The 18,307-nt window shown below is 44.2% G+C and overlaps 2 protein-coding genes across 3 annotated transcripts; one reads left to right on the forward strand and one right to left on the reverse strand.

Annotated features, from left to right (window-relative positions):
* The first annotated feature begins 332 nt into the window (after nt 1-332).
* On the forward strand, nt 333-4,529 carry LOC121966344 (pyruvate dehydrogenase [acetyl-transferring]-phosphatase 1, mitochondrial-like). 2 transcript variants are annotated; one of them, XM_088071247.1, is made up of 6 exons: nt 333-398; nt 1,579-1,914; nt 2,111-2,521; nt 3,025-3,125; nt 3,436-4,004; nt 4,076-4,529. In XM_088071247.1, exons 2-6 carry the CDS (start codon nt 1,720-1,722, stop codon nt 4,348-4,350), a joined length of 1,551 nt encoding a protein of 516 aa, XP_087927373.1. In that variant the 5' UTR covers nt 333-398; nt 1,579-1,719; the 3' UTR covers nt 4,351-4,529. The 2 variants fall into 2 exon arrangements, with proteins under 2 accessions (XP_087927373.1, XP_087927375.1); XM_088071249.1 differs by having other exon boundaries at nt 365-398; nt 1,582-1,914.
* A 3,509-nt stretch (nt 4,530-8,038) lies between these two features.
* Nucleotides 8,039-16,094, reverse strand: tsen2 (TSEN2 tRNA splicing endonuclease subunit). Its single transcript, XM_088071256.1, has 12 exons — nt 15,254-16,094; nt 14,802-14,868; nt 14,694-14,733; nt 13,100-13,276; nt 12,862-13,009; nt 10,516-10,596; nt 10,250-10,300; nt 9,772-9,916; nt 9,295-9,331; nt 8,807-8,918; nt 8,642-8,731; nt 8,039-8,269 (listed from the first exon to the last, which is right to left on the reverse strand). The coding sequence occupies exons 1-12, from the start codon at nt 15,404-15,406 to the stop codon at nt 8,210-8,212; spliced, it is 1,161 nt and encodes a 386-aa protein (XP_087927382.1). The 5' UTR covers nt 15,407-16,094; the 3' UTR covers nt 8,039-8,209.
* Nucleotides 16,095-18,307: the final 2,213 nt, after the last annotated feature.

The following is an 18,307-nucleotide window of genomic DNA, read 5'->3' on the forward strand; positions in this document are numbered from 1 at the left end:
TGTAAATATAGAAAAACACAAAATACATAAATGAAAAATATATACATGTGAATGAAGATAGATGAAATCAAAATAAATAAATAGAAAATAAAAATAATTAAATAAAACACACACACACACACACACACAAATCACATTGCCAATCTTTACTTTCAGCACCAAAACATTGTGTTGCTGTTGATACAAGCTGGTACAGTGTGTTGCCACGGTGACGGGGTGACCTTGTGGTCTTCAGTCTGTGACACTTTAAATAAAGCCTGAACAGGTGACAGCGAGGGGGCGGGGCTTCACTGTCAGCAGGTTTATGGATCACCGATTACTAAAAAGAGTCAAAGGTCACAAACTCAGCAGTTCACCTGTCCAGGTGAACCAGGACGAGGTAACCAGGAACACACAGGGTGAGTTTGTCTGGGGGAATGTTGTGGTATCAGTGGGAATGAGAAGCTATTTAGAGATCAGAAACAGTTTGTAAAGATGGTCAGAACAGGTCGGCATGTTTGGACATTGCTCGTGGAGTTTCCCAGGGGTCAGTGTTGTGTTGGGGCCAAATCTTTTCATGAATGATATATGTGAAGCATCAAAAATGTTAAAATTTGTGTTATTTGAAGATGAAGCATATTTTTGTAATTTTTTTAATAAATAATTGTATCTGAAATTAGCAAATTAAAAAGGTAAGAAGTCATCATTAAATTTAAGTAAAACAAAGATGTCGTTTGGAAATTGTAAATTTAATAATCCAGCACAGGTAAAGATTGATGGAGTGAATATTAAAAGAGTGCTTGCAAACATTTCTAGGTGTGATAATAGATCATAAAATCTGCTGGAAATCTCACGTAAAACATGCCACGAAGCATCTCAGTCCTGCATAAAGTATATACAGTATATATATATTACATTTCTAAATTACTGTCTGCAGGTCTGGCAAACACCTACAAAAGCTTTCTGAACCAATATTCACACGACAAAAAGAGCCACAAGAACAGTTCATAAAGGAGGATCACACCATCTCATTATTTTTACTTTTCCGCACTTTCAAATTCATCGACCTGGTTGAATATGAAGCTGCACAAAAAATGTATATAGCAAGAAACAAACTACTACCAGGTAATATTCAGAAACTTGTTTTTGATAGAGAGGGGGTTATAATTTGATGGAGAAGTTTAATTTCAAGTTGGTATGTGTTCGCACAACTATGAAAAGATAAAAATATTTCAGCTGGTGTGAAGCTGTGAACAGAACGAGCGCGGAGCTAAAGCCAAACGTGATCCACGTCAAAACGAGGATTTTCATCACGTACAGGGACGAGGCTTTAAAAATCACTAAAATATAAATAAGATATAGAATTTGGGTCATTATATGTGTGTGTGTGTGTGTGTGTCTGTGTGTATATATATTTGTGTATGTAATACAATGACAGAGTTGTGGAGAAGGATTAAATAAATGTGAACGCTCTTTTTGGGCATGTTGGTGTTTATGAATGTTTTTCACTTTATTCTGCTGACTTATTGGAACTGATTTGTTTGTTTAAAAACATTTTCATTCATTCATTCGTTTATCTCTTTGTTCACTACACTACAGTAGTGCTGGTTCTCCTGCTGGTTCTCCTGCTGGTTCTCCTGCTGGTTCTCCTGGTTCTCCTGCTGGTTCTCCTGCTGGTTCTCCTGCTGGTTCTCCTACTGGTTCTCCTGGTTCTCCTGCTGGTTCTCTCAGTAGGTGACCATGTTGGGAAGAACAGGAACCTTCGTAGGACGTTGCAGGGTTGAGCTCCAGCAGCGGCATCACTCCTTCTCCCACCCCCAACCTCCTCCTGAGCTCCCCAGACTCCATTACCCAGCAGGCAGCAGGAGCAGGAAGTACAGGACGGGGCAGGAGGCGGGGCATATGAGCTCAGCTCAGATCAACAGCATCTTAAAGGTGACATCACTGTCAATCAACCAATCAATGAACCAATCAATGAACCAATCAATGAATCAATCAATCAACCACTCAGTCAATCAGTAAATCAGTCAATCAATCAGTCAGTCAGTCAATCAATCAATCAATCAATCAATTAATCAGTCAGTAAGTCAATCAATCAATCAATCACTGATCGTCCGTCTTCTGTTTCCAGTCCAACGAATACAGTCACATCCTCCTCAGAGGTCCCGCTTCACATGGCGTCCTTGGTTTCCATAGCAACATGTTGCCGTCCAACCATCCTGGTGAGGACCGTCGCAGCAGCGCCACCTGCCTGCCAGGCCGCGGCGGTGTGCTGTTTGGTGTGTTTGATGGCCACGCGGGGTCAGCGTGTGCTCACGCCGTTAGCCAGAGGCTCTTCTACTACGTCGCCATAGCAACGCTGCCACTGAGGACGCTGGAGGAGCTGGAGCGGGCGGTGCAGGAGGAGCGGGCCGTACCGCCGCTGCTCGAGTGGCACAAATACCCCCGAGACCACGACCTCCCTGACGGAGGAGAGACGTTCTTCTACAGCCTCCGAAACTACTGGCAGGAGAGACTGCAGGAGGAGCAGGAGCAGGAGGAGGTGAGGAGGAGGAGCAGGGGGAGGAGGGATCGACGGCAGGACGGACAGGAAAAGTTGTGTTTACTACACAGATCAACACCATGACAGAGAGACAACAACAACAACACTAATGAATTAATAATAACAATAATAATGATAATAGAACGCCTGAGGACTGAGGGCCAGTCTGTAGGGGCTGGTCCAGTCTTTAAGGGCTGGTTCAACTCTCTACGACCCAATCCACTCTGTAGGGGCTGGTTAAGTCTGTAGGGGCTGGTCCAGTCTGTAGGGGCTGGTTAAGTCTGTGGGGGCTGGTCCAGTCTGTAGGGACCGGTTCACTCTGTAGGCGCCGGTCTAGTGTGCAGGGGCTAGTTCAGTCTGTGGTGGCTGGGGAAGAGACTTCCGTCCTATCTGTCACACCGACACATGCTGCGAGGAAACAACCTCAAAAGATGATGTCACTCTCACTTGTGGGTGGGACATGTTGTGATGTCATTCTCTTTCTCCTCTCTGATTGGCGGCAGGACGGAGGCAGGGTGACATCAGCACTGGTCAATGCTTTCCTTCGCCTTGACTACGACCTGTCTGTGGAGGCTCAGGTCCACCTGTCCATGTCCTCAACCAGGTAACCACACAGGAAGGAGTCTGTCCTTCATGTTGACAGGGGGACAGTCTGTCCCTTATGTAGACAGGGGGAAAGTCTGTCCTTTATATAGACAGAGGGACAGTCTGTCCTTCATGTAGACAGGAGGGACAGTCTGTCCTTTATGAAGACAGAGGGACAGTCTGTCTCCATGTAGATGAGGGGACAGTCTGTCCTGACAGCAAGGGTGTCCTCAGACAGAGTGTAAGATTGATTTGGCGGTTGGATTGAGTCTTTTCATTGGTTTCTCTCAGCTTTAGTCTCCAGGTGTGTCCTCTCTGTCTGTCCACAGACGAGTGTCTCTCCCTGGGGAGGCATCATCTCTGTTCTCACCCCTTCGGGTGGTGCTGTCTGGCTGCACGGCTTGCATTGCCCACGTCTCCAGGGGCGTCCTGCATGTGGCGAACCTGGGAGACAGTCGGGCCGTCCTGGGCGTCCAGGAGGCGGATGGATCCTGGTCGGCGGTCAGCCTAACCAACGACCACAATGCTCAGAACCCGGATGAGCTGCAGAGGATTTTGGGGGAACATCCGGCATCTGAGCAGCGGACAGTGGTCCGCCATGACCGCCTGCTGGGCCTCCTGCTGCCCTTCAGGGCGTTCGGCGACATTCGCTTCAAATGGAGCACCGAAATGCTGAGTCGAGTCTATGAGACGCGACCAGACGTCCTGTCTACAGTCAGCGAAGCGGTCCGTGCGCCACCGCTGCACTACCTGACCCCGCCCTACCTGAGCGCCCAGCCTGAGGTCACTGTGCACTGCATCACACCGGCCGACAAGTTCCTGGTCCTGGCAACGGACGGACTCTGGGAGCTGATGCACCGACAGACGGTTGTCCAGCTGGTGGGGGACCAGCTGACAGGTGAGACGTCATGTGACATGTGATGTAGGTGAAACTTCAGTGTAAACAGGAAGTGGTTTGTCACTCTTCAGGTCTTCAGCAGCAAAAACCCATAATACCCGGCATTGGCACAACGCTGGGCAACCTGCAGCGCCTCCTGCTGCAGAGGAGGGGGCAAGTCCTGTCAGTGCTGGAGGACCAGAATGCTGCCACCCACCTGCTCCGCCATGCCCTGGGGGATGATGGGTACGGAGCAGTGGCACCGAACCGCCTGGCCAAGATGTTGAGCCTGCCAGCAGAGCTCGCCAGGAGGTACCGCGATGACATCACCATCACTGTCATCCACCTGAACGAGCCTGACCTTTGATCATAACACCTGCAGGAGTTCACCTGTAGTTCACCTGTAGGAGTTCACCTGTGGAAGTTCACCTGGCTGGTAAGCAGACAGGTGACATAACCTGGTGTTTGACTCTGAACTGTGTTGGTCTTTCCGTTTCTTTGTGTCATCTGATTTTAAATAAAGTTTTTGGTTCAGATCGTCTCAAATGTTTCTATTATTTTGTCCAGTTCATATTTCAGAGAAGCTGCAAAAAAAAAACAACCCACAAATACATCAACACGTCATTCACACACTCTATTATTTAGATTGTCATATTCACACACACTTTGTATTATTTATGAGACTGTCACATTCACACACACTCTATTATCTATCAGACTCACATTCACACACTCTGTAGTATATATCAAACTGTCACATTCACACACAGGTGTGCATTTTATGCATAAAGGGTGATAAGTGTGAGTATTTTAGAATATTTGACCAAGCAGAAAAAATAATGATGCATATTAACCAATGTTGCTGTGAATCATTGGCATATGCCAGGCTGCAAAAATCACAAAATAACTAATCCTTTTTTCATGTAGTAGATTGAAAAAAAATAATTTTTTGTGTACTTTCCCATAAAAAAATGTAGTGACATCATGATAGGCAAAATATGGCATTTAAGGGGTTTAAAGATGTAAAATGAATGAGTATTTGATATTTATGATTAGGGCTGACCTTGATTTACAAAAATAAAATTTAATTAGAGTAGAAACGTAAATCTATATATGAAATTTAATAGCTTGATTCACAAGTGTTTTATTTGTGTCAATTTATGCATAAAGGGTGATAAGTGAGGGTATTTTAGAATATTTGACCTAGCACAAAAACTAATAATGCATATTAACCAATGTTGCTGTTAATCATTGACATATGCCAGGCTGCAAAAATAAAAAAAAATAAGTTATGTAGTTTACTAAAAAAAATCACTTTTTACAAAGGGTTAAAAAAAAAAAAGGCAATTATTGAATATTTGGTATTTTTGTTTATGGTTCAAGTTAATGAAATACAAAAAATTAAAATCAAGTAAAAAAAATTAGTATGAATTTTTGACAATGACAACAATAATAATTTTAATAAGAATAATAAATAATTAAATAATAATAACAACAACAATAATAATAATATTGACTAAAAATAATATAATAATAATAATAATAATAATAATAATAATTATTATTATTATTATTATTATTATTATTATAATTACAACAATAACAATATTAAAGACATCAATAACAACAATAATGATAATAATAATAATAATGAATAATATAATAATAACAACCACAACAACCATGATAATAATAAAAAAATAAATCAATAAAAAAATAATTATACTGATTGATTTCAACAAGTACAGCTGAATGCGTTTAACAGTTAAAGTCTGTGATAAGGGGGGAATAGTTACATGTTACCAGATTACAAAATAAATGTGATGTAATCAGAGAGAGAAATGTGTAAATAAATTAGTTACTATTCAAAAAGATGTTTCAGTATAAAGTTAGTTTGTAGAATAAAACTTTTATTAAGGAATGTCTGTGTGAAACATGTTGTCATTTTGAGATAGAGGTCATATAAACATAGTTACATTACTCTGAAGAAGTAATTTAAAGTTACATCACCATTGTGAAGTTATTAAAATAGTTACATTAGTCTAATGAAGCAAATAAATCAGTTACATCTTAACATCTTTATCAGAGGAACTTGTAATCCATCACATCATAAAAGTAATCTGTTATCTATTACATCAAAAAGGTGCCCTAAGGGTAACCCTTACCCCGTGAGTCCAACACAGGACGGAGACAGGAGAAAGGATGTGTCCTCAGAGACAGGGTACAGGATGCGTCCTCAGTGACAGGAAACAAGATGTGTCCTCAGAGACAGGATGTGTCTCATTTCCTCTCCAAATGTCAGCATTTCCTTTTTGGAATTTATCTTTCAATTTGTTGTCCTGTTAATTGTTTAACCATTAAAATTTAAGTGTTAACCTTTAACCATTAACCTTTATCCATTAAGTGTTAACCTTTAACATTTAACCATTAACCATTAAATCATTAGCTGTTAACATTTAACTGTAACTGTTGACATTTAACCGTTAACCTTTAGCCATTAGCCGTGTAACCTTTATCCGTTAACAGTTAACCGCTAACCTTTAACCGTTATGCGCAAAGCTTTTACCATTAACATTTAACTATTAGCCATTAACCTTTAACCGTTAATCTTAACCCGTTAACACTGAACCCTAAACCATAAGCCTTTCATCTTTAAACATTAACCGTTAACCATTAACATTCAAACCGTTAAGCACTAACCTTTAACATGTAACCGCCATAAATCTTTACCCTTTAACATTTTACCTTAAACCGTTAACCTTTTAACCTTTCGCCTTTAAACGCTAACCCTTAACATTTAACCTTTATCCATTAACAATTTAACCTTTAAATATTAACATTTAACCTCTATCTGTTAACCGTTTAACCTTTAACCATTAACAGTTAACATTTAAGTGTTAACATTTAACCACGACATCTATTGCACGTCTGTCCAATGCGATGTGAGGGTCTAAGGACAGAGGGATGTTGTACGCTGTAAAGCCCTCTGAGGCAAACTGTGTTTTGTGATAATGGGCGTTATAAATAAAATTGACTTGACTTGACCATTAATTTTTAACGTTAACCCTTTAACCATTAACCATTAACGTTAACCTTTCACCATCAACCTTTAACCATTAACAATTTAATGGTAACCTTTGACCGTTAACGTCCATGTAAAGTAAATTCAGGGATTTGTTTCAAAACACATAAATGGTGGAAACTGATTGTTGAAAACATATTACAAAGACCCTTTACTATATAGTACTAAATTGTGGAGTTAGACAGTTTACTGTTTTTCCACCATTGTCCTGTTTTAAGAGATTCTGGGCGTGCCTAAAACCATAGTTCGATGACACACTGAAGCTATACTCAGCATAACCCCACCCCTGACAATGTAGCAATATAGAAACGAGAAGCATTATTAGCATAGTCCCGCAATTGGACGTGGCCTCCGCTTCTCCGGCGGACAAGCCCCCAGCGTTTAAGCCCTTCTTTTACATACTTGGCAATTTTTTTGGTCATTCAAATTTGGTCAGGTGTGATGTGACAAACTCAGAACACATTTTAATTATCACTTTACATGGACTTTAACCATTAACCTTTGACCATTTAACCTTTAACCATGTAACCTTAATTGTTGACATTAACCTTTAACCATTAACATTTAACTGTTAACCTTTCACCATTACCCTTTAACCATTAATTTTTAATCGTTAACCTTTAACCATTAACCTTAAACCATGAACATTTAGCCATTAACTTTTCACTGTTAATCTTTAACCACTAACGTTAACCTTTAACTATATACATTTAACCGTGAACCTTTTATCATTAACAATTTACTGTTAACCGCTAACCTTTTAACCATTAACAATTTACTGTTAACCGCTAACCTTTTAACCATTAACAATTTACTGTTAACCGCTAACCTTTTAACCATTAACAATTTACTGTTAACCGCTAACCTTTTAACCATTAACAATTTACTGTTAACCGCTAACCTTTTAACCATTAACAATTTACTGTTAACCGCTAACCTTTTAACCATTAACAATTTACAGTCAAACACTGAGTTCAGTTTTCCTTCTTTACTCTGAACTACGACTTCAGATTGACAGAAAGGATGAATGAATGAATAAATGAATGAACAGATGAATGAATAAATGAATAATCGATCACTTCATCTTTCTGTTGTCTTCTTTCTGACTCTAGTGAATCATCAGTGAGTCCCTCAGTGACATCAGTCAGATGTCGTCCGGCTCTGCTCGCTCTCTGGAGGAGACCCACCTACTGACGATCACTTCCTGTTGAGAAAAAAAAACTCACCTTCAAAACATTTCTGATCACAGCTCATTAATCAGCAACATCCAATCAATAACATCCAATCATTAACATTCAATCATCAACATCCAATCAATAATATTCAATCAATAACATCCAATAATTAACATCCAATCATTAACATTAACGGGACCTTCAGCTCTTGCTGGATCGGTTTGCAGCCGAGTGTGAAGCGGCCGGGATGAGAATCCATCCATCAGTGATTGGATGTATTGATCAGCCCATCAATGATTGGATGTATTGATCAGCCCATCAATGATTGGATGTATTGATCAGCCCATCAATGATTGGATGTATTGATCAGCCCATAGATGACTGTGCGTATTCTCAGCTACCTGAACCTTCAGTCTGCTCAGACAGACAGGTGAGTCCAGCTCTGCGTCTGATAGGTCGGGTGGATAGACGATGTAACAAAACATCAGCTCCTGGAAAACAGACAGTGACATTTCACACCTGAATCTGACCTCACCTGGTGACATCACATCACCATCGCTCGTTACCTTGGAGACGTTGGAGGTGATCCTACTGAGAGCTGCCAGAGAACGCCACGAAAACGGACGCAACGCCGCGCCCCTGTACACATCATCAACCTGCTCAACAACGACGGAGTAACTATGGCAACAGAGGAAGGACAGTTTGTGACGATGGCGTCATTTCTACACAGTTTTGAAAAGAAAGACAATAACTGCAGACACACAAACACACACACACACACACACACACATACTACACATACACACGCATACCACACATACACACACACACACACACACTACACATACACACATACTACACACACACACACACAGACACACACACATACATTGTGCATAGAACTGTGTATATCACACACCGTGTGTGTATGTGTAGTATATGTCCCTGTGTGTGCGTGTCTACGTATGTGTGTGTGTGTGTGTCTTTGTATGTGTGTGTGTGTCTATGTATGTGTATGTGTATGTGTGTGTGTAGTATTTGTGTGTGTAGTTACCTGGCGTGGTAGAAGGGCGGTCCTTTCCTGTACAACACTGAAAACACACAGAAGACAGTCAGACTGAATGATGATGTTCAGGTGCTGCCTCCTGTCAACCACCAGTCACAGAACTGGTCCCAGTCATATACTGGTTTCAGACACCTTCCTGCTCAGGAACTGGAACAATGATGAAAAGCACCTGTACACATCAACTGTCTCTGACAGGTTTGCCTTTCCAGGCCCCGCCCTCTGGAGGTGGAGCCTGAAATGGAACACACCTGGAGCACCTGGAGCACCTGGAGCACCTGCAGCACCTGGAGCACCTGGAGCACCTTCTACATGTTTTGCACCATTCTGCTACAGTTTCTGGATTGAGCAACATGTTCCCATGAAACTGTGAGACAGTGTGACACGAGGTGACATATCACGTAGACTCTGTACAGTCTGTGGTCACACCTATGCAGGTGACTGTGTGTGTGTATGTGTGTGTCTTACTGAAGTCGACGCCGTATTTGGCCCCGCCCCCTTCCTTTGGGACCCACCCCCTGCTTCGGAGGTGCTGATAGGCTGAGAACGAGCTGACGAAGTCCGGCTGCCACGACCGGAACTTCCTCCACAGCTGAACGACTGACAGCGGCTCCTGACCAATCACAGAACAGCACACGATGAGGTCATCAACAAGAGAAAAAATGTTATTTTTACTCAGACAGTCACCTGGTACAGGTGGACAGAGGGACAGAGAAAGGCAGAGACAGAGAGATAGAGAGACAGAGAGAGAAACAGACAGAGAGAGATAGAGAGACAGAGAGAAACAGACAGGAAGAGAGGGACAGACAGAGACAGATAGACAGAGAGATAGAGACACAGACAGAGAGACACATACAGAGAGAGGCAGAGACAGACAGAGAGAGAGAGACAGACAGAGAGATAGAGAGAGGGACAGACAGAGACAGATAGAGAGACAGGTGGTTACCTGGTGCAGGTAGACAGACAGACAGCCCAGACTGTAGACCAAGAAGAAGGCCTGTAGAGACAGACAGGTACAGGTGATGAAGGCCACGCCCCCTACATGCTGTCCATGTACAGACAGAGAGACACTGACTGTCCTTTCTTGTTTCTGTTGTTGATGAAAAAGATGCTGGGACACCTTCAGTCTGTCTTGGTCGATGGTGTGTCTCTGTGTCTCTGTGACAGTGTGTCTAAGACTAGCTAAGACTCATGGGTAATGTAGTGTGTTACCTCTTCCAGACTGAGCTGCAGGTACTCTGATAGAGACAGTGGAGAGCGCCGCACCTGTCTGACACCGCCGCCACCACACACCTGTGTATACACACACACACACACACACACACAGGGCCCAGTGAAATCTCTTAAGATTTTCCTCTCTGATAAAGTTTATAGTCAGGGCTGGCTCAGGCTTTCCTCTCTGATAAAGTTTATAGTCAGGGCTGGCTCAGGCTTTCCTCTCTGATAAAGCTTATAGTTAGGGCTGGCTCAGGCTTTCCTCTCTGATAAAGTTTATAGTCAGGGCTGGCTCAGGTTTTCCTCTCTGATAAAGTTTATAGTTAGGGCTGGCTCAGGCTTTCCTCTCTGATAAAGTTTATAGTCAGGGCTGGCTCAGGTTTTCCTCTCTGATAAAGTTTATAGTCAGGGCTGGCTCAGGCTTGCCTTGGACCGTCCCCTAATAAGGCTGCTATGGTCTGTCAGGTGACTTCCTGTGACACACCGAGCTTTCTCACTTCATGTCCTATTCCTTCAGGTCACTGACTCGGCTTCTTCCCCCGAGTCTTTTGGCTCTCTCTTGTCTGGAAGATTTCTGGGTTGGCGTCTGAACCTGGATCCTGGCTTGCAGTTCAGCCTGAAGCAGACAACTGCTGCAATTATTATCATATGATATAGTATATAGTATTATACAACAAGTACTTCCAACCAAGTAATCTGATTGGTCCAGAAGACATTTAAGGATCATCATAAACCAGCATATTCTACATAGACACATTAGAAACATGAAAAAAAGACCAGAAAACAGAAAACTTATCTGCAGGCTATAAACCACTCAGTCAAGATCGAGGCATGATGGGAAGTGTAGGCTAAGTGAATTGGGACTGCAGTGAAATGTGAAAGGCTAAAAGCAGAATATTTCGCAAGATAACAATATTTTATTAAATATGGAAATGATGATACCTTCATCTTTTACTCATTCATTTTGACTCTCCATATGACTGTCATATTAGTCAGTTATTGATTATTGTTATTCTCCATATTACTGTAATAAATGTTTCTCTATCAGCAGTTACACTCAGTGTGTTTCTGTGACTACAAAAAAAAAAGCCAAATTTTTGTGTCAGTGCGACTGAATCTGGACCTTAGAAACCCGTTTAAACCTGCCGGTCCACTGAAACCAGAACGGTTTTCTGTCTCTGGGACCAGCACACCCAGACCACTTCTGTTAATGTTCACACTTCAGCCACACCTGAACTGGTCGAAGCATTCTGAGCGTGCTCCGTAGCCGCCACGCTGAATGTAGGTACCACGTGAAGCGGAGAGTTCATACAAAATGTTCAGCGCCGAAAAGTTCTCAATGACATCATCGCTTAGCCCATTAGCCACTCGCTGACCAGTTTGGCTTATGAGGTCAAAGATCAACGGGAAGAAGGTCCAACAGCAGCCAGCTGAGAGGAGGCATGTCTCCACTAGACTGGGACTAGAGCGCCTCTTAACTGAGACCAGAGCGCCACTAAACTGGGACCAGAGATCCACTAAACTGGGACCAGAGCTCCACTAAACTGAGACCAGAGATCGACTAAACTGAGACCAGAGATCCACTAAACTGAGACCAGAGATCGACTAAACTGAGACCAGAGCGCCACTAAACTGGGACCAGAGATCCACTAAACTGGGACCAGAGCTCCACTAAACTGAGACCAGAGATCGACTAAACTGAGACCAGAGATCCACTAAACTGAGACCAGAGATCCACTAAACTGAGACCAGAGATCCAGTAAACTGAGACCAGAGCGCCACTAAACTGAGACCAGAGCTCCACTAAACTGGGACCAGAGATCGACTAAACTGAGACCAGAGATCCACTAAACTGAGACCAGAGATCCACTAAACTGAGACCAGAGATCCAGTAAACTGAGACCAGAGCGCCATTAAACTGAGACCAGAGCTCCACTAAACTGAGACCAGAGCTCCACTAAACTGAGACCAGAGATCGACTAAACTGAGACCAGAGATCCACTAAACTGAGACCAGAGCGCCACTAAACTGAGACCTGAGATCCACTAAACTGGGACCAGAGATCCACTAAACTGGGACCAGAGATCCACCAAACTGAGACCAGAGCTCCACTAAACTGAGACCAGAGATCCACTAAACTGAGACCAGAGGTCCACTAAACTGAGACCAGAGCACCACTTAACTGAGACCAGAGCACCACTTAACTGAGACCAGAGCTCCACTAAACTGAGACCAGAGAGCCACTAAACTGAGACCAGAGCTCCGCTGGACTGGACAATGACCGAGTCAGTCATGTCACTGATGATGTCAGCATCTTGCTGGGTGGGTTTCTGTAAGACTCACCTCACTGTCAGAGACCACCAGGACAAAATCAGGACCTGGAACCAGGGGATCAGGACCAGAGTCAGGATTGGGACCAGAGTCAGGATCAGGACCAGGACCAGGATCAGGATCAGGGTGGTGGTCCAGGCTCAGTTCTCGTGTTTCCCCCCTGAAATGTGAGAGTTTTGTATGGGGTTTTGGGTGGACTGGCCCTTTAGACCTGCGATTAGCTAATTAACTCAGACAGGAGAAACTCTACCTGCACCTCCTCCTGACCTCCTCACCACAGGTCCATCCCCCTGCTCCTTCCACCTCCCTCCTCACAGCCTCCACATCTATTGGCTGACACAATCTGAGCAGCGTCTGACTAACAGCTTCTTCATCCAACCCCTGAGCAGACAGAGCTGACCCCGCCCACCTGAGGAGCTCCTCAAACCTACAGCAGGATTAGGAGAGGGGAGGAGGAGAGGAGGAGAAGGAGGAGAGAAGAGAGACAGGAGGAGGAGGAGGGGGGAGGAGGAGGGGGAGGGGGAGAGAGGAGGAGAGAGACAGGAGGAGGAGGAGGAGGAGGAGTGGGAGAGGGAGAGAGGAGGAGAGGAGGAGGAGAGAGACAGGAGGAGGAGGAGGAGGGGGAGAGAGGAGGAGAGAGACAGGAGGAGGAGGAGGAGGAGGAGTGGGAGAGGGAGAGAGGAGGAGAGGAGGAGGAGAGAGACAGGAGGAGGAGGAGGAGGAGGGGGAGGAGGATGTGATGATGTCATCAGGTAAACTGAAAAAAATGTTCAACAATAAACTTCATTCAGGTCAAATAATGAAAACCCTCTCAACTCAGAGGAGTGACTCCTCTTAGCTGACAGCAGGAGTCACTCCTCTCAACTCAGAGGAGTCAAGCATTTAGTCAGCCATCTCGTTTTGGTCATGTCTTGTCCTGGCGTGGCGTGTTGTGGCGTGGCGTGGCGTGTTGTGGCTTGGCGTGTTGTGGCGTGGCATGTTGTGGCTTGGCGTGGCGTGTTGTGGCGTGTTGTGGCATGTTGTGGCATGGCGTGTTGTGGCGTGGCGTGGCGTGTTGTGGCGTGGCGTGTTGTGGCGTGGCGTGGCATGTTGTGGCGTGGCGTGTTGTGGCGTGGCGTGGCATGTTGTGGCGTGGCGTGGCGTGTTGTGGCGTGGCGTGGCATGTTGTGGCGTGGCGTGTTGTGGCGTGGCGTGGCATGTTGTGGCGTGTTGCTGTGGTCTGACTGTGTCTGACTGCAGCATCATGTGACAGCAGTAACCTGTCAGACTTTTGATCCAATCAGAGAAGCTGAGTGACGGGAAACAACAGCTCGCAGCTGAGAAGCTGTTTGAGGTGATTCAGCTGCTCCGAAGGTTCGGATGTTTCTCTCGAAGCACAAATAAAACTAACATTAATAACACGCCGTTAACCCTTTAGAGTTAACCCTTTAGAGTTAACCCTTTACTGTTAACCCTTTAGAGTTAACCCTTTAGAGTTAACCCTTTACTGTTAACCCTTTACTGTTAACCCTTTAGAGTTAACCCTTTACTGTTAACCCTTTACTGTTAACCCTTTACTGTTAACCCTTTAGAGTTAACCCTTTACTGTTAACCCTTTAGAGTTAACCCTTTACTGTTAACCCTTTACTGTTAACCCTTTACTGTTAAGCCTTTAGAGTTAACCCTTTACTGTTAACCCTTTAGAGTTAACCCTTTAGAGTTAACCCTTTACTGTTAACCCTTTAGAGTTAACCCTTTACTGTGGATCCTTTATAGTGGACCCTTTACAGTTGGTGTTCTGTCCATGAAGAGTTAATTATAAAATCATGTCGTCGTGTGAGCAGACAGGAAGTCATGTCACTAACCTGGACTGTGAGATCACAGGAAGAACCAATCCCTGGTGTTCTGTAAGAGAGACAGCCGTTAGCTGATTGGACCAGACTGGTGATGTCATCACTCAGGCGTGAACTCACCCTCCCATTGGTCAGAGATGTTGTGGTCTGGTCTGGATCTGGACAGGATCCCTTTACCGAAGTACCCCTAAAACAGGACCGGAGCATCAGGTGGACTCACTCAGACCTGATTCTGTTGAAAACCCAGACCCAGTTCTGTTTATAAACTCAGTGCTGGTTCTGTTTTAGACTCAGATCTGGTTCTGTTTTAGTCTCAGACCTGGTCCTGTTTTAGACTCAGATCTGGTCCTGTTTTAGTCTCAGACCTGGTCGTGTTTGATACTCAGATCTGGTCCTGTTTAAGTCTGAGACCTGGTCCTGTTTTAGTCTCAGACCTGGTCGTGTTTTAGACTCAGATCTGGTCCTGTTTTAGACAAACCTGGTTTTGTTTTAGATTCAGACCTGGTTCTGTCTATAAACAAAGACCTGGTTCTGTTTATAAACTCATATCTGGTTCTGTTTTAGACTCAGACCTGGTTGTGGATCTCCTGGATGTGGTCCGGGTCACAGACCAGCACGTGCTGGTTGATGAGTTGCGCTCTGAAGTGGCTCCTCACCGGCAGCGGAGCCTCAAACTCCTCCTGGACCTGAGTTCGTCTCCGCGGAGCCCGGAACTCTGCCTGCATGCTGCCGGGACTGCCTGGGACCAGGTCAGACTGGGTTAGAGCTGTAGTCCTGCTGCAATGTGACGCTGCTAACTGTCAGCTTACTGATCCTATTATTTGGCTGTTAGCATCAGATCTAATGACTGTTAGCCTGTTAGCTTCAGATCTAATGACTGTTAGCCTGTTAGCTTCAGATCTAATGACTGTTAGCCTGTTAGCATCAGATCTAATGACTGTTAGCCTGTTAGCTTCAGATCTAATGACTGTTAGCCTGTTAGCATCAGATCTAATGACTGTTAGCCTGTTAGCTTCAGATCTAATGACTGTTAGCCTGTTAGCATCAGATCTAATGACTGTTAGCCTGTTAGCTTCAGATCTAATGACTGTTAGCCTGTTAGCTTCAGATCTAATGACTGTTAGCCTGTTAGCTTCAGATCTAATGACTGTTAGCCTGTTAGCTTCAGATCTAATGACTGTTAGCCTGTTAGCATCAGATCTAATGACTGTTAGCCTGTTAGCTTCAGATCTAATGACTGTTAGCCTGTTAGCTTAATGTCTCAGGAGGTTTAAACGCTCCCGTCGGAGGATTTAACCCCCTCCTCTCCGCTCGTCGGTGTGTGTGTGTGTGTGTGTGTGTGTGTGTGTGTGTGTGTGTTCAAAGTTGTCGGTCGGTTCCATACATCATGATTTGCGGTCGGACGCTGCAGTGTCACCACATGTGTGTCCGACTGGAACCGTCGGCCTCGTCCCTCAGTTCCGCCCTCAGCCTGAAACCTGCAGCACCTTTAAAGTTTATTTCTTTTTATTAAAGTTTCTTCTCTTTGTTTTATTTTTTTTTGTTTCTTTTTATTTTTTAATGAAGTTATTGATCTGATGATCTGTTGTTGTTCTGATTGATCTGTTGTGAATCTGATGTTTTGCTATTGATCTGATTGATCTGTTATTGATGTGACCTGATGATCTGTAATTGATCTGATGTTCTGTTATTGATCTGATTGATCTGTTATTGATGTGACCTGATGATCTGTAATTGATCTGATGTTCTGTTATTGATCTGATTGATCTGTTATTGATGTGATCTGATGATCTGTAATTGATCTGATGTTCTGTTATTGATCTGATTGATGTTATTGATGTGATCTGATGATCTGTAATTGATCTGATGTTCTGTTATTGATCTGATTGATGTTATTGATGTGATCTGATGATCTGTAATTGATCTGACGTTCTGTTATTGATCTGATTGATCTGATGATCTGATGATCTGTAATTGATCTGATTTTCTGTATTGATCTGATTGATCTGATGTTCTGTTATTGATCTGATTGATCTGTTATTGATGTGATGATCTGATGATCTGTAATTGATCTGATTTTCTGTATTGATCTGATTGATCTGATGTTCTGTTATTGATCTGATTGATCTGTTATTAATGTGATGATCTGATGATCTGTAATTGAGCTGACACCCACCAGGTACGAGTTTGACTTCATGCCGAGTCTGCAGACTCAGCTCTCACTTTAGTCATACAGGGTCCGGATGGCTTGTAGTCGTGACCTTGGCACCCCGTATTCCTGCAGTGCCCCCAAGGGACGTGGTCATAAGCCTTTCCCAAGTCCACAAAACACATGTAGACCGAATGGGGGAAGAGCTGATCCGTTGATCCAGGACCAGGAGGGAACTCACATTGTTCCTCCTGAATATAAGGTTCCACAATCGTTTGGACCCCCCTTTCCAGCACCCTGGAGTAAACTCTCCCAGGGAGGCTGAGCAATGATACCCCTCCAGTCCCCTTTTTCAAAAAAGGGAACCACCACTGCGGACTGCCACTCCACAGGTACTGAACCTGACCTCCACACAGGCACCGTACCCGACCTCCATGCCACACTGAAAAGGCGTGTCAGCCAAGACAGTCCGACAATGTCCAGAGCCTTCAGCATCTCAGGGTGAATCTCATCCACACTCTCAAGTCAATTTTATTTATAGAGCCCATTATCACAAAACATGGTTTGCCTCAGAGGGCTTTACAGTGTATGACATCCCTCTGCCCTCAGACCCTCACATCACCCGAAGAAAAACTCCCGAAAAAGAACCACTGAACGGGAAAAAAAAGGAAGAAACCTCAGGAAAAGCGGCAGAGGATGATGAGGGATCCCTCTTCAGGACGGACAGACGAGTGATAGATGTCGTAAATGAAAAATGAAATACAATCATGGCAAAAAAGGAAAGAGAGAGAGAGAGCGGGAGAGAGGGGAGGAGAGGGGGAGAGAGGCACAGCAATAATAGAAACAGATGCATGTCATATTACAATAACAATGGGTGTGAAATTATCAAATGATGATGTTGAGGGTGATGATAACAGTCTCATGCACATGCTGATAGGGAGGTGTCCAAAGGCAAGATCACAACATTGGCGCAACCAGGACCAGACCACGATCAGGGTGAGCGGGGGGCACAGTATCAGTGCAGCCACAGCACGAGCACAACCAAAGGCAGGATCACAGCATCAGCACAGATATCACCACGATCAGGCACAGCAAGGGTTGCAGCCAGGATCCGGGAAAACTGGGAGACAAGGGAGCAGGAACGCTCCAGAGAGGCAACAGAATTAGCGTAATGCAGTTCAACAGACCCAAGGTGGTGAGCAGTAAAAAGAATAAGCACTCAATGAGGATCCTAGAGTCGCTGATCAGCAGTTACAACTCAAATATGAACGACAGAGAGCAGGAATAGAGAAGAAAGAAAGAGAGAGGGAGCAGAGGAAGAATCCCCCGAGTCGTCAGAAGCCCGAAAGGCCTCCTTCTTCAGCCTGACAGCCTCCTTTAACGCTGGTGTTCACCAGCAGGTTCTCAGGTTACCGCTGTGACCGGCACCCACAACCTTCTGACTACAATTTTTATCAGCCACCTCCACAGTGGAGGT

Source organism: Plectropomus leopardus, chromosome 2 (assembly GCF_026936395.1).
Source record: "Plectropomus leopardus strain MGB_pleo_1.0 chromosome 2, ASM2693639v1, whole genome shotgun sequence".
Classification (NCBI taxonomy): domain Eukaryota; kingdom Metazoa; phylum Chordata; class Actinopteri; order Perciformes; family Serranidae; genus Plectropomus; species Plectropomus leopardus.